At 57.0% G+C, this 13,567-nt stretch overlaps 2 protein-coding genes across 4 annotated transcripts; one reads left to right on the forward strand and one right to left on the reverse strand.

Moving 5' to 3' along the window:
* Window positions 1-5,177: 5,177 nt before the first annotated feature.
* Window positions 5,178-8,891, forward strand: FAM110D (family with sequence similarity 110 member D). Of its 3 annotated transcripts, none has more exons than XM_023258332.2 (2): window positions 5,178-5,280; window positions 7,400-8,891. In XM_023258332.2, the coding sequence occupies exon 2, from the start codon at window positions 7,494-7,496 to the stop codon at window positions 8,316-8,318; it is 825 nt and encodes a 274-aa protein (XP_023114100.1). In that variant the 5' UTR covers window positions 5,178-5,280; window positions 7,400-7,493; the 3' UTR covers window positions 8,319-8,891. The 3 variants fall into 3 exon arrangements, with proteins under 3 accessions (XP_023114100.1, XP_044891275.1, XP_019691995.2); XM_045035340.1 differs by lacking the exon at window positions 5,178-5,280 and adding an exon at window positions 5,291-5,435; XM_019836436.3 differs by lacking the exon at window positions 5,178-5,280 and adding an exon at window positions 5,453-6,825.
* Window positions 8,892-9,868: 977 nt separating this feature from the next.
* CC1H1orf232 (chromosome C1 C1orf232 homolog) lies at window positions 9,869-13,190 on the reverse strand. The gene is made up of 4 exons (XM_045035341.1): window positions 13,069-13,190; window positions 11,865-11,948; window positions 11,657-11,754; window positions 9,869-10,206 (listed from the first exon to the last, which is right to left on the reverse strand). Exons 1-4 carry the CDS (start codon window positions 13,150-13,152, stop codon window positions 9,906-9,908), a joined length of 567 nt encoding a protein of 188 aa, XP_044891276.1. The 5' UTR covers window positions 13,153-13,190; the 3' UTR covers window positions 9,869-9,905.
* Window positions 13,191-13,567: the final 377 nt, after the last annotated feature.

The raw sequence follows: 13,567 nt of genomic DNA on the forward strand, positions 1-13,567 counted from the left end.
GCCTGTTTCAGATTCTGTGTCTCCCTCTCTCTCTGACCCTCCCCCGTTCATGCTCTGTCTCTCTCTGTCTCAAAAATAAATAAACGTTACAAAGAAAAATTAAAAAAAATAAATAAATAAAGTTGAAAAAATAAAAAAAATAAAAATAAATGCTTGAGGGGTGCCTGGGTGGCTCAGTGGGTTAAGTGCCTGACTTTGGCTCAGGTCATGATTTCACAGTTCCTGAGTTCAAGCCCTGCGTTGTGCTCTGTGCTGACAGCTCAGAGCCTAGAGCCTGCTTTGGATTCTGTGTCTCCCTCTCTCTGTGTCTGTCCCTCCCCCGCTCATGCTCTGTCTCTCTCTCTCTCTCTCTCTCTCTCATGCGCAGTCTCGCTCTGTCTCTCTCTCTCTCTCTCTCTCTGCTCCTCACCCCCCCACCCTCTGTCTCTCTCAAAAAGAAATAAACATTAAAAATGTTTTTAAATAAATAAACATTAAAAACACTAAAATTTTTATGTTCAATTCTATTTCCTACTATATCAATAGATCAAACTTTCACCAAATAGTAATGTTAAAAAAAACTAACAAGAAAACAACTGCAGAGAGGCTAGCAGGGCATTACTGCCAGTAGAACGCGAGTGATATGAAACTTTTTTTTTTTTTTAACCAATCTCTACACCCAACCTGGGTCTAGAACTCATGACCCTGAGATTGAGACTCACATGCTCTAATGACAGAACCAGCCAGGCACCCCTGAAGCTTTTCACTATAGTAACATATTTAGTAACTTTGCTTAAATCAAGACAAGAAAAATAGATTTTACGGAATAAGGCTAGAAAAATTTGTGAATTACTCACATGTTTATTTTCTTACTCATCCAGTATTGTTGGCCCTTGACCAAAATACCCATACGTGTGCAATAATAATTAAATTCAGTCATGTTTGATATTTTCATGGCTTTCTCTGTGTTAAAAAGAAACACCAAGACATATTTTTCAACTTGTCATTATGAATGCTTATTTGTCAACGTTTGCAGGAGGATACATTTCTTGCCGCCGCGTTCCACGCGAACCCTGCCCCCGACTGCTCTCCCATGTGTGTGTTCCCTACTCGGCTAAGCGGAGACTGGATGGTTTGGGTTCCTTGCACTAGATCAAGAGGCGCCCTCGCTGAGGCCAGCGGAGGAAAGTGAGGGTGACCAGAGAAAGGCGTGGGGGCGGAGGAGGTGCCAGCAGGTGGGGAAGCGCTGCCACCCGGGGCTGCCCGCCCGTGCGTGCGTCCGGAAGACTCCGGGCTCCACCTCGAGGGAGAGCAGATCTGCCCAAGAGCCCGGGCCGCGGGTGCTGCCCTGTGGGTGCGAGTCCGCTCTGCAGGCCCGGCTCTGCCGCCTCCAAGTCGTGTGACCCTGGCCGAGTCACTTCTCCGCCTCTGCCCGCTCCCTCCCCGCACCCCCTAGGGTTTGGGAAGAAGCAGGTGTCGCGAGGAGCGCAGCGCCTCGCGCACCGCGGACAGTAAATGGAGTTGGTTTCCTTATTCTAACCCTGGGCTGGAAGCGCTGTGCGAGCGGACAGCCTCTCTCCTACTCACTGTGTTCACTGGCAACGCGGAGGGGCTCCACCAACAGCGTGTCATGACACCTTCCTCTCCGCGACCCCGCTGCCCTTCCCTCCCCCGGTGGGTGCTGGGCAACGGCTCTGCCCAGAGGCCGCACCCCTCGGAGGCAGAGCGGGAGCCAGGCTATTGTTGTGGCTGAGATTCTTTCCTAAACGGAAGGTCCCGAATTACAGGATAGCTGCTCTGATCTCCGTGGGGGCGCACATGGCGCAGGGGGCCCCTCCTGTGGTGCTGGGGCCTCACCGGCGCCGTGGGCCCCTCCTGCTGGCAGCTCCTGACCCCTCCCAGAGCCCTCTCCTCTGAGCCGCCTTTTCTCAGGACCCCCCACCACCTCACGCATCTCCTCCCTTCTCGGCACCCCATCTTGTCTCTCAGCCCTCCTGAGCCTCTCCCTCCCTCTGTCCCTCTCTCCCTCTCCTCCCTCTCTCTCCCCCTCCTCCCCTCCCCTCTCCACACCCCCTGCAGTCCCCTCCCTGACACCCTGGCTCCTGCTGTTTTAGGGTCTGTAGCTTTCACCATCCCTCCCCCAACATCCCCCTCCTCCAGACCCCACCAGACATCCCACCCCTGCCAGAAATCCCTTCCAGGCCCAGATACCCCCTCTTTGAAAAACGTACCCCCCCTCTTCTCTGGCAGAACACACGTCCTCCCCTCTCCCCTGCTTTGTTCATCTCGGTCACAGAAAGAAGCGCTGCTCTGGCTGAAGTTGTGATCAGTCTGTCATGCCCCTGCCCCCCAATCCACCCCTAAACAGGCTGAGCTCCCTGAGGGCAGAAACCGGTCTGACCCTGCTGCTGACCCCACAGCGCAGAGCAGAGTTCAGAATGATTTGTTGACAGCAGCTGAGACTGTGGGGTTAGAAACCATTTAGGCCGGAGGTGTCATTGCAGGGCAGGGGCTAAGAGGCAGATCCATCTAACATTTATGCGCACCTTGAGGCACCAGGGGCTTTCTCAGCTGCCACTTCTTTGTGCCACTCAAGACCTGGGTCTTCTCATTCCGATTTTACACAGAAGGAAACTCAGAGAGGTTGAGTTCTTGCTCCAGGCCACACAGCCAGTGAGCGGTTACACCAGGGTGAGAATCAAAGGCAGGGCTGAGGTGTGTGTGTGGCTGTGGTGAGGGGCCTGTAGCTGGCTGCTAAGGGAGGTGACAGTGTGGGCCGGGGGCCTGAGGCTGGATCTGAAGGCCTCCCAGAGCCTTCTCATTATTCCCAACACTGACCAGAGCTGCTCCCCCAGCCTCCCCCCCACCCTCTTCTCCGGAAGGAGCCAGTTCTGACTCAGCCCATTTCCAACTGATCATCAAGGTGATCCGGGAATGAGCTTGGAAGTAGGAAGGAAATATCTCTCAGATTTGGCCTCCCACAGGCCCAGGGTCCTGCCTCTAGCACCGGAAGGAGCCACTTTAAGGATGTCCCTAGGGATCCATTACCAGAAAGACAGATGATCCGTTCATGGCAAGTGTGACCCAGAGACGGGGCGGGGGCAGGCAGCTGGAGCTCCACCTCATGATCTCCCCACTCCTCACTCTCTCGCTGACTTGCAGGGCTCTTACCCAGAAGGCCAATCCAGTTTGACCTCTCCTCCACGAGCCTGCTCCGCCAGCACAGTAGAGGGTCTGTTTCCATTGGCATCCTGGGACAGGGTACTGTCACCCCTCAGACTGTGCGCTGGTGAGAGCAAGGCTACTTGACCATCCCCCACCTCGGACTCCAGAGCTGTGTCTCCCCCCTCTGACTGGGCGCTCCGAGGGCTGGGGCTGCCTCCCCCATCTGATGGAGTGCTCCTACAAACAGAGTCCCTTCTAGTCACCCTCATCAGACCAGGGGCTGCCCCGGGGCAGCCCCTGCGTTCCACTCTGAAGCCCTCATTCTGCAGTCCAGCATCAGTCCTAGAAAAGAGCTGAGAAGCCCACTCCCCACCCCACCCCACCTGCCCTTCCCAACCCGGATGCTCCTTTAAGACCAAAGGGATGGGGGTTGTCAGACACAACAGCCCCATCCTCCCCCTCCTTCACGGGCCAGGTTTCCTGCCATTGACAGCATCCCAGCTGGGCCCTGCCCAGCCTCCACGCTTAACCCCTTCACCACCAGATCTCAGCGCTATGGGCCAAGACTCCAACCTGCATCTATAAAATTAGGAGAAAGAAAGTACTCATTTCACTGGGTTGTTTAGAGAATTAAACGTATTAGTCATGGCATGAAGCACACACAGAACAGTGTCCAGCATATTTTAATCTCCCAGTAAAAGTTCTTTGCCTTGTGTGAGCTTGGATCAGTCCTTTCACATCTCTGAGTCTCGGTATTCTCAACTGTCAAATGGGGAACTAAAACCTACTACTCCCCAAAGATTGTCCGAGGGATGAACTGTGATCATGTAGATGAAAGCACTTCTCAAAGAGCCGTAATAATACAATATGGAACTATCGTGGACCAAAAAAAAAAACCCCAAAAAACAACTTCCTTTAACTAGGCGATAAAAATCTCTTACCAGCAAATGGGCCTCTGATTTTTTCAGTCTCATTACCTTACTTTACAGACAGAGGGTACAGTGGAGAGTGGTTTTGGAGTTGGGTTTTGGCAAGATCCTGTTTCTTCATCCATCAAGTGGGATGGTCACCTCTGCTGGGGGGGGGGCACCCCCTAGGGTTTTTAGGATAGACAAAGGAGATCCAAGAGCACAGGTGTGAATGTGCTTTGCAGACATTGAAAGTTCTACAAGAGAGGGAAAGGGATTTGTGGAAAGTGGTCAGTTGAAGGAGGGCAGGGGCCCCTTGGCAGGGACATTGACTTTTTTGCTCTGGGTGCTGCAGTTTACTGGGGAGAAGGAAAGAGGTCTCCCGGCACCAAGCACTGCGGGGACAGGGCTCCCCCTTGAGACATGAGATGTCAGCTCTAGAAGTCCCTGGTGGGACAAGGGAGAAAGGAGACCAAAGGACCCAGGCTTGGCCCCAGAATCCTTCCTTCACCACCTCTTCCCAGCCAATCTCATTGGCCATAAGAGGACCATGGGCAGAGGCACCTCCAATGGGCTCCAAGGTGGCTGTCTTCCCAAGACTTGCTGGGACAGGCTCACCCCGCACATCTGCGGCACCCATGCCCCCACCCTTAGGCTGCAGATTCCTGGCCTCACCCCTAGGGAGAGCAGGCTTGACACCATCCACACACCCCAATCAGGACAGGCCTAAACCTGTTACAGAGGAAACAGCACAGTCAGTTAGGACCCTGCTCTGCCTTCGCATTTAACCAAGAGGCTCTGCAAACGCCTAGCAGAGGGGACTGGCCCCACATGAATAGAATGTCCCTACCCCAGGCCTCTGGAGGAAGCTAGGGAATCAGGAGACCTTATCTAGGGTCCTGGCAGTGTCCCAAGCTCACTGTGCCTCCATACAAATCACTTAACCTGTCAGGGCCTGTGTGGCCAGCTGTAAAATAAAGAAGCTGGACCTGGTCCAAGGGTCCTCTCCAGCACTGAGACTGTGACCAGGAAGGAGTTAACTAGAGACCAGGCTCCTGGTCAGGAAGGCAAGGGTTAATCTGGAGGTGGGGGGGGTGGAGGCTCTCTCGCCTTTTCCTGTGGAGAGTGAGGTTTGGCTGCTACCAAAGTTACTTCCAGTCCTTGCTGTCCCTCCTGGCCTCCTGTGGTCCTTCCCAGGGACCCCTGCATTCAGCCTCCATACTCAGAGGTGAGTGCATCCTGAGCCCAGGCTGGGGTGGGCAGGCACTCAGGGACCCTAGAGCTGGGAGGCTGACACGAAGCCAGCGAACAAATCCCCCAGCCCATGTCCAGAGCTGAAGCCACGAGCAAAGTTCAGACCACTAACCACAGGACTGGGAGAAGGTGGGCAAACGGACGGAGGGCACCCTAATGTCTGCCAGGCTTCTAGGGTGGAACATCTGTGGTCGAGCATCAGGGCCAACCCAGGAGGCAGGGAAGAGACAGCGGATGGCAGATTATTTTGGTCCCTGTGTTTAAGGACTTTTTATAGCCTTGCTCCTCTGGGCTGGGAAGAGGAGAAGGGGATGGGAGGATAACCATGAGGTCAGACAAGCACAGTGCCCTCCTGGGACCTTGGAATCTGACCCATTGCCTGGTGTTATTTCTTGAGAGCTGGGAGGGAGGACACTTCCAGGCTCTCCTTGCTGCCTGAGTTCCCAGCCACCAACTACCTATGGACTGACTTACTAAACACTAGATAGGTGTGTGTGTGTGTGTGTGTGTGTGTGTGTGTGTGTGTGTGTGTGACAGAGAGAGACAGAGAGACAGAGAGACAGAGACAGAGGCAGAGAGACACAGAGAGAGACAGAGACAGAGCCAGTAAAGCTGAACTGGCTATGCTGGGCTGGGGGGTTTGGCAGGGTCTCTGTTCCAAGGCCTCTGGGGGCGGGGACCCTCCCTCTATCCCTGGCAAGTTCTGTTCTTTTGTTGCCTCTAGACTGGAGGTCAGGTCCCCTCAGCCCCCAGAACTTATGTCTCCCTTTCAACTGAATGGAGGATTCAGGGAGCAGGGGTGGCATGGGGTTTGCTGAGCCATGTGGGTGGCCCCCTCTGTTACTGCCAGCGGAACTGTCAGCTCTTGATTTACAACCGCTCCAGGTCCTCTTCCCCAGTGGCCGAGGGGAGGTGGCGGACAAGGGTCACAGGGTCTCAGGATGAGAAGAGGGCCGGGACCCCGAGGGCAGATTTCCGGGAATGCTGGCCGGTTATGGGGAAGAATTTGTGGAGGGAACTTTTGAGTGAGGCAAAGGGCCCACATCTCATGGAAACTGCTTGGTTTTATAGCAGCAGGAATAGAAGCAAAACACAAGAGGGAAGTTCTGATAGGCAAGGAGAGGCGCCAGCTGGACTAGTTCTGCAGTGCGAGGTTAGAGACCCGTCTCCTAACTCTCAGTAAGACCTGATTAAGCCCCTTGCTCTCTATCAGTTTCCTTCTCCGTGAAATGGAAACGCAGAGGTGATGTTTACAGTTGGGCACTGGGGAATTTCCTTGGCAGAGGTACAGAGGTGGCAGGTAGCTGGCTGATCTGACCTCGTGACCAGCTCTCTCTCCTTCCCCATGGCCCTGCTGGGACTGGGCAGGGCAGTTGGCTGCAATTACTGGAGGTTCCTACCCTGTAGTTATATCCCTGACCCCCAGTGCTTCAGGGAGGGAAGGGTGGGCCCTGCCAGAGCCAGCCTGTGGCTGGGGAGCCTTCTTGTCTAGGATTCAAAGTTGCTGGGTTGGGAAGAGGTATTTTTTCCGGTTGAGGCCACTTGCGGGAATTGAGCTGGGACCAGCCCCACTTCCTTTTCCAAGTGTCCTGCTTGCTGATGCTTGTTTGGCATGGCTCCGTGGCCAGATTAGGGCACCCTCAAAGGGGCATTAAAAAATTTTTTTTAATGTTTTTATTTATTATTTTTGAGACAGACAGACAGAGCATGAGCAGGGGAGGGGCAGAGAGAGAGGGAGACACAGAATCCAAAGCAGGCTCCAGGCTCTGAGCTGTTAGCACAGAGCCTGACGCGGGGCTCGAACTCACGGACTGTGAGATCACGACCTGAGCCGAAGTCGGGGCTTAACCGACTGAGCCACCCAGGTGCCCCAAAGGGGCATTTTTTTCTGGGCGGCCAGGGAGCCCCTGCTCAACCTCTTTGAGGGATAGGAGAGCAGGGGAAGAGGTGGCCTGAGCTTCTGCCCCCTGGACACGGCACTGGTTGATTTGGATGGGGGAGGGGTGGCTGGCTGATCTTATTCCCAGGAATGCCTACAGGAGAGGTGCAGGGCCATCTACTCTTTCCCACCGACCATTCCTCCTTCCCTGTAGGTACCAGGGAGTCCCGACCAATTGCTCTTGGCTCCTCAACTGGCTTCCTCCCTCCAGTGGCTTATGGGGTACTATCCTGCCCAGCTCCGCTAAGATGATCCTGGCCTCTCCCTCCACCCCGTCCAGGGGACGGACCCCCAGCGCCGTGGAGAGGTTGGAGGCCGACAAAGCCAAGTATGTCAAGACACACCAAGTGATAGCACGACGTCAGGAGCCAGCCCTGCGTGGGGGTCCCGGACCGCTCTCCCCGCACCCCTACAATGAGTTGGGACCCCCTGGATCGCCCAGGACGCCCAGGCCCGCCCGCCGGAGCAGCGGCAGGCGGCTGCCAAGGCCTGACTCCCTCATCTTCTACCGCCAGAAGCGGGACTGCAAGGCTTCGGTGAACAAAGAGAACGCCAAGGGCCAGGGGCTGGTGCGGCGCCTCTTCCTGGGGGCCCCCCGCGACGCCACCTCGAGCAGTCCCGGCCCAACCGAGCGACCAGCGGCTCCTGGGGCTTGGGCCGCTCCCCAAGATGCCCCGGAAGCGTCAGGAAAGCGGGCGCTGTGCCCCACATGCTCACTGCCCTTGTCGGAGAAGGAGCGCTTCTTCAACTACTGCGGCCTGGAGCGCGCGCTGGTGGAGGTGCTGGGCGCTGAGCGCTTCTCTCCGCAGAGCTGGGGCGCCGACGCCAGCCCCCAGCCCGGGGCGCCGCCGCCGCCCGGCTCCGGGGACACCAGCGACTGGACGTCCAGCGACACGGATCGTCCGGACGGTGCTGGCGGCGGCGGGGGCGGCGGCGGCGGCGGCTCGGAGGCCGCGGGCTCGGCGCGGGACGGGCGCCCCCCGGTGTCCGTGGTGGAGCGCAACGCGCGCGTCATCCAGTGGCTGTACGGCTGCCAGCGCGCCCGCGACCCGCCGCGCGAGTCCGAGGTGTGATTGCGGCCGCTCGGGAGCGGGCTTCCGGGAAGTCCGGGGTCCGGGCAGGGTTAAGGGGTGGGCGCGGGGCTGGACCCGGGCACCGGAAGGGACGCCCTGCCTCTGACGCGCCGGGTGCCGTGGGGCGAGACCTTCCCTCTGGATCTGGGCTTCCCCTTGTGAACCTTGGGAGGCTGGGACAAAATGATTCCCAAAGGCCCTTCCCAGCGCAGACGGCGGAGGGGGAGGGGGCAGCTATGTGGCCCCTGTGGAGGCCGGGTCTGGGGAGAGAGGTCTGGGGTGGGAGATCAGAGAATCTGCTGAATAAAGCCACAATGTTATTTAAAGGAGTCGTGATGTTGGATTAGAGAGTCCATATTGAGGAAAGAGGCGGGGCGGACTTGCGTGGTTAGGTGCGTGGGTTTGGAGTGTGGGTTCCAGGCTCACTGTGTGACCCTAGGCAGACTCTTAACCTCTCCGAATCACAGTTGCACCCCTCGGTGATCAAAGTATTTTTGAAAGGGTCCTCAAGCTCATGGCCAAGTGACTGGCGTATAGGAAATGTTCAATAAACGACAGCCGCTAAGACCGCTACTGAATTGGTAGTAACTCTATTATAATCATCTTCCCCACTGATCCTGACCTGAGTGAGGTCGGTCCAAACTAAAGCTGGGAGCCTGGAATAGCGCGTTTGGGGAGTTCTGGCGAGGGGTCTGCCCCAAAAACCTGGGATCCCCCCCCCCCCCCCCCCCCCCCCCCCCCCCCCCCCGGCCTGGAAAGGCCGCCGGCATTCCTGGAGATTTGCTGCCCCCTTTTGGTTACTAGCTATGAATGGGCTGAGATGTGAAGAATCCAGAATTGAGGACAGTAAAGGAAGGGACTCTTCAAATGAGGATTTTGCCAACCAGGAGCCTCACATCCTGCCACTGTCTTCCTTTCCGTCAGAGACACACAGGGCCCCCTGTTTGCCTCACACACGTCCACACGTCCAAGTCTTTGTTTACGGTCATCCTCCCTTTGCCTGAGTTACCTTCCCCTTTTTTTCCACTCATCCTTCTAAGATTACATATATTCATTCTCCCTCAGAAATTCCTGAATTTCCCAATCGGCCTCATCTCCTCCGAGCTCCCAAGTACAGCCTTATTTCTATGCCTCAACTTGTCACTTCGTGTGGGACCCGCTGGTAGTTTGAGTTCTTTCCTTTGTCTCTGACCTTCCTTCCCCGAGTACAGGGACTGTGCACATAAAAGGGCCACAGGCAACGTTTGTCGAATGAAAAGAGGCTGAACAGGGCGACGGGCCCTGTCCTCTGGGGCTCCTCAGCTTCCTGGAAAGTTGTAGTCTAAATGGGACACAACCTTTCCTGACACCAGGACTGTCTGGTCATTTTCTCCCTGTACGTTTTTGGGGGGAGAGGGGGAGGACGCTTTGAGCTGGACCCCGCCTTGAGGTTGCCCACCCAGAAGCAGTCATCCTTGAGGTCCGGACAAAAGCACGCGGTCACACAGGGTGTCGGGTCAGGGTCAGGGCTTTTATGGGCGGGGGGGGGGGGGGGGGGGGGGGGGGGGGGGGCGAGGGGAAGAGCGGGCGCCTTGTTGGACCGGCCGGCTAGTCACCCTTGGGCGCAGCCTTCACCCTCATCTCGGCCAGTTTGTGGGTGAGGAAGCCCCACTTGAAGCCGGCCACGGTGTCGGCCTCCCCAGGCTCCGGGCGCTCGGCGGCCTCCTCCGCGGGCTCGTCCCCGGCTTCGGGGTCCGGCTCCCGGGTGGGTTCGGCGCCGCGCAGTATTGACGCCGCGGCCGCCTGCTGCTGCTGCCACCTGCTGGCGAACGTGTCCCAGAATCCGGACCCTCGCGGCTCCGCCTCCGCCGCGGCCACCGCCTGCGAGGGGGACTTCGCCGCCAGCGGGCTGCGGGAGAGGGACGGGTCAGGGGCCGGCCGAGAGGCGGGAGGAGAGGACGAAGGGGGGAGACGGGGTGCAGACGCTAAGAGTGGGGCCGGGGAAGCCAGGGTGAGGTCAGATGACGGGGGGGGGGGGGGGGGGGCGTGCCGGGAGACTGGACGCAGGTCAGGACCTGGAGGCCAGGGGAGGGTTCAGAGGCACTGGGAAAGGAGGCCGGAGTGGGACAGGGTCAGGGGATTAGGGGAGGGGTCTGAGAAGAGGGGGCCGAGACCAAGATCCCTGGGGAGAGAGTAGGTGTCGGGGGTTTAGGGAAGGAACTCGGGGAGAGGGGCAAGGCCAGAGAAGGGAAGCCTGAGGCGCCGGGTCCGGGAAGCTGTGGGAGGGGACCGGAGAGAGTGGCGGGGCCCAGCGGTGCTAGCGGGAGGAGTGAGACCCCCGCGCAGGTCCCCATCCGGGGAAGAGGCGAGGTCAGACTCTTCGAGAAAGGGTCTTTGAAGCCGGGGTTGCAGCGCTGGGGAAAGAGGCAGGGCGGGGGCGGGGGCAGGGGCAATGTTCTGGGGTGGAGGGAAAGGGGGACTAGGAAAATGAGGGAACCCTGGAGAGAAGGACAGGTGAGGAGACCCAGAGGAATGAGAAACGCCTAGATCAGAGGCTTAGCCGGGAGGAGGACTGGGGAGGTGGCATGGAGGGGAAGGGCAGTCAAGGAACGGTGATGAGGCTTGAGGTGGGAGCCTCAGGGCTAAGGAAGGGTCCTTGGAGCTCTGGGAGGGACAAGAGACGAGCGCCAGGGCACAGAAAGGAAACCCCGGAGCTGGAGAGATGGGTGGGTCAGGGGGACTGGAAGGGAGAAAGGAATAAGAGAATGTCAGAGGAAGGAGGCAGGACTGGGCTGAAGGGAAGGGCAGGGAGGCAGTGTGTGCCAAAATAGAGCTAGGAGAAAGGAGCTGGCCCGGGTACCATCCCCTAATCCCCAGCAAGACAGCGGTCCCTAGACTAGCCTGCCTCAGGTCTTCAGGAGCCTGGCTGCAAATATAGACCCCAGGCCTCATCCTGCATCTGCTGAATCAAGAATCTTTGAAGGAGGTCTGGCAGAAATTCCCTAGGAGGATGAGGGTATTGGGAACCACTGATCTGGACCACCCTCAGTTCCAAGCGCCTAAAGTTTCTGTCTTCTGTTCCCTGATTGTAGGGGGATGACCCCTCCCATGTGGATGGGGAAAAAGAGCCCAAAATACCTCCTAGCACCTTAATCCCAACAGCCCTTAAAGTCCTCCTGAGATCTAACCTAATCTCCAGATATGATGATTTGGCCTCTTTCCTGCTGAGAGAAACTGAAACAGCCTGTGGCTGCCTCTCCCCCTCCCTCCTTGGTCAGAAAGACAAATAGACCAGAAGGAAAGGACGTGGGAGAAGGGAGACCCCAGGCCCATCCCAGCCCCCACCAACACACACGTACTGGTCGGCACAGGGCTCCGGTGGCAGCAGCTTGTCCTCATCTTCTTTGTTAAACAGAGACGACATTGTCAGCCAACCTTTCACCCCGACCCCCTGAACCTAGGAGGAAGGGGCTGGGAGTCAGGGAAGGGTCATAGCACCACCTCCCAGGATTCCACAGCAGCCTCCTCCAGACTCCCCAGGGCTGGGGTAAAGAAGGAAGAACTCACCCGGCGGGCCAACTGGGACATGGGATGGAAAGCCTCTTCGGTAGGTTCTGCCGGCTCAGAGTCCACTAACGCTGGGTTCCCTCTCTGGGACACAAGACCCCTCCCAGCATGAGAGAGGTCCCAGAGGAATGGGACTTCCCTCCCCCGCTGCTAGCCTGGTACGCACACCCCGGCACCCCAACCCCCCACAACTAAACACCCATCTGGTCCCCTCACGCCTTCCATAAATACATACAAGTGTACCTCTACACAAAGTCACCAGTCACATACCTTACCTGTATAGGAAACCACTGCAGACACCCTCGAGCCCACATACCTGCCCACCCATGGACGTATCCACACACACCCAAAAATGTGTGGACAACGGCATGCATGCTGATGTAGACATACACCTGTACATGAGCATGCCTCCACAGGGCTATGCCTCTTCGCCTGTACATAGCTGTACGTGCTGTGAGGCACCTATACAAGGACACGTACACTGTTATACCATTCACACCTGTGAACTTACAGAAATGCAGGCAGCGGCACAGAGGCCCATCTACAGCACACTAAACCTCTCCACCCATCCACAGACACAAAGATGGAGATGCACACACACACACACACACACACACACACACACACACCCTATAGAACTAGTTCCTGCCCCTGCCACATCTGTTTGCACGAACTGCTACTTATTACAGCCTCTAGATGTAAGACCGTTCCCGGTGTCAGAGCCTTTTTGATTTTTTTTAAATGTCAGAATAAACATGCTCCAAGTCTGGCTCTGATCTGATGCTGCAACAGTGACCCTCTAAGGGCAAGCACGACTTCTAGGACCATAGGCCTCACTTCCTCTCCAGGCAAGCCATCCCAATTCTGCTTAGCTCTGCCCACTAGGAAGTTGTGTCAAGCTGCATGTGCCCCATGTGGCTACTGCCTCCTGGTCTCTTCCATGTGGCAGCCCTTGGCTGCCATCTTTGGAGATGGAGTCCGTCGTGGGAGACAATGACCATTTTTCCCGTGGCCCCCCAATCTTCTTCCTCAGTTTCCTGAAATATCCTGGCTTTCGGCACCAGGCCATTTGTCATCCTTGAAGGTGCCAATTGTTTCTGCACAAATGTGCCTCCCCTCACAGAGCCTGTCCCTTGCTCTTCATTGTATCTCACTCCTGCTCTCTCTGCCCGTGACCCACCCAGCAAACATGGATGGTACCCACCTCCTCTGCCAGGTCTTCCTCAGATTCCCCACTGAGGGTCTGTAACACTTTGGACTTGTAGGTTTTCCAGAAGGCCTGGTTCATGGCTGCGGGGAAAACAGGCCTGGCACCCAAGCTCAGGAAGGCAGTGACTCAGTGGGCACCCAGCGGGTCTGGCTCCAGGAACTTGGTGAGGCCAAGAGCCTGTCCCAGGGATCAGGTGACTTCATTAAAGATGCACCAGCCTCCCCAGCTGGCACACTGTCAGGCAGGTGAGCTGATCCAGAGGAGTCTGGGGTGGAGACAGGACAGAGCTGGCTTCTGTGGCCTCAGCCCCTCGTCTTGACCCATATTGGCCAAGAATAATGGAGACATCTCTCTCCACGGAGGCCCGCTTCCTGGCCCTACGGGTACTTGAATTTGATCTCTTGGAATGGCTCCCAAAAAAAATCTGCTTGCATTCACAAAGTCCATTTATAAAGTCCTTGGGCCCAAGACCCACACCGGTGCCCCTGTGACT

This window comes from Felis catus, chromosome C1, assembly GCF_018350175.1.
Source record: "Felis catus isolate Fca126 chromosome C1, F.catus_Fca126_mat1.0, whole genome shotgun sequence".
Lineage (NCBI taxonomy): Eukaryota > Metazoa > Chordata > Mammalia > Carnivora > Felidae > Felis > Felis catus.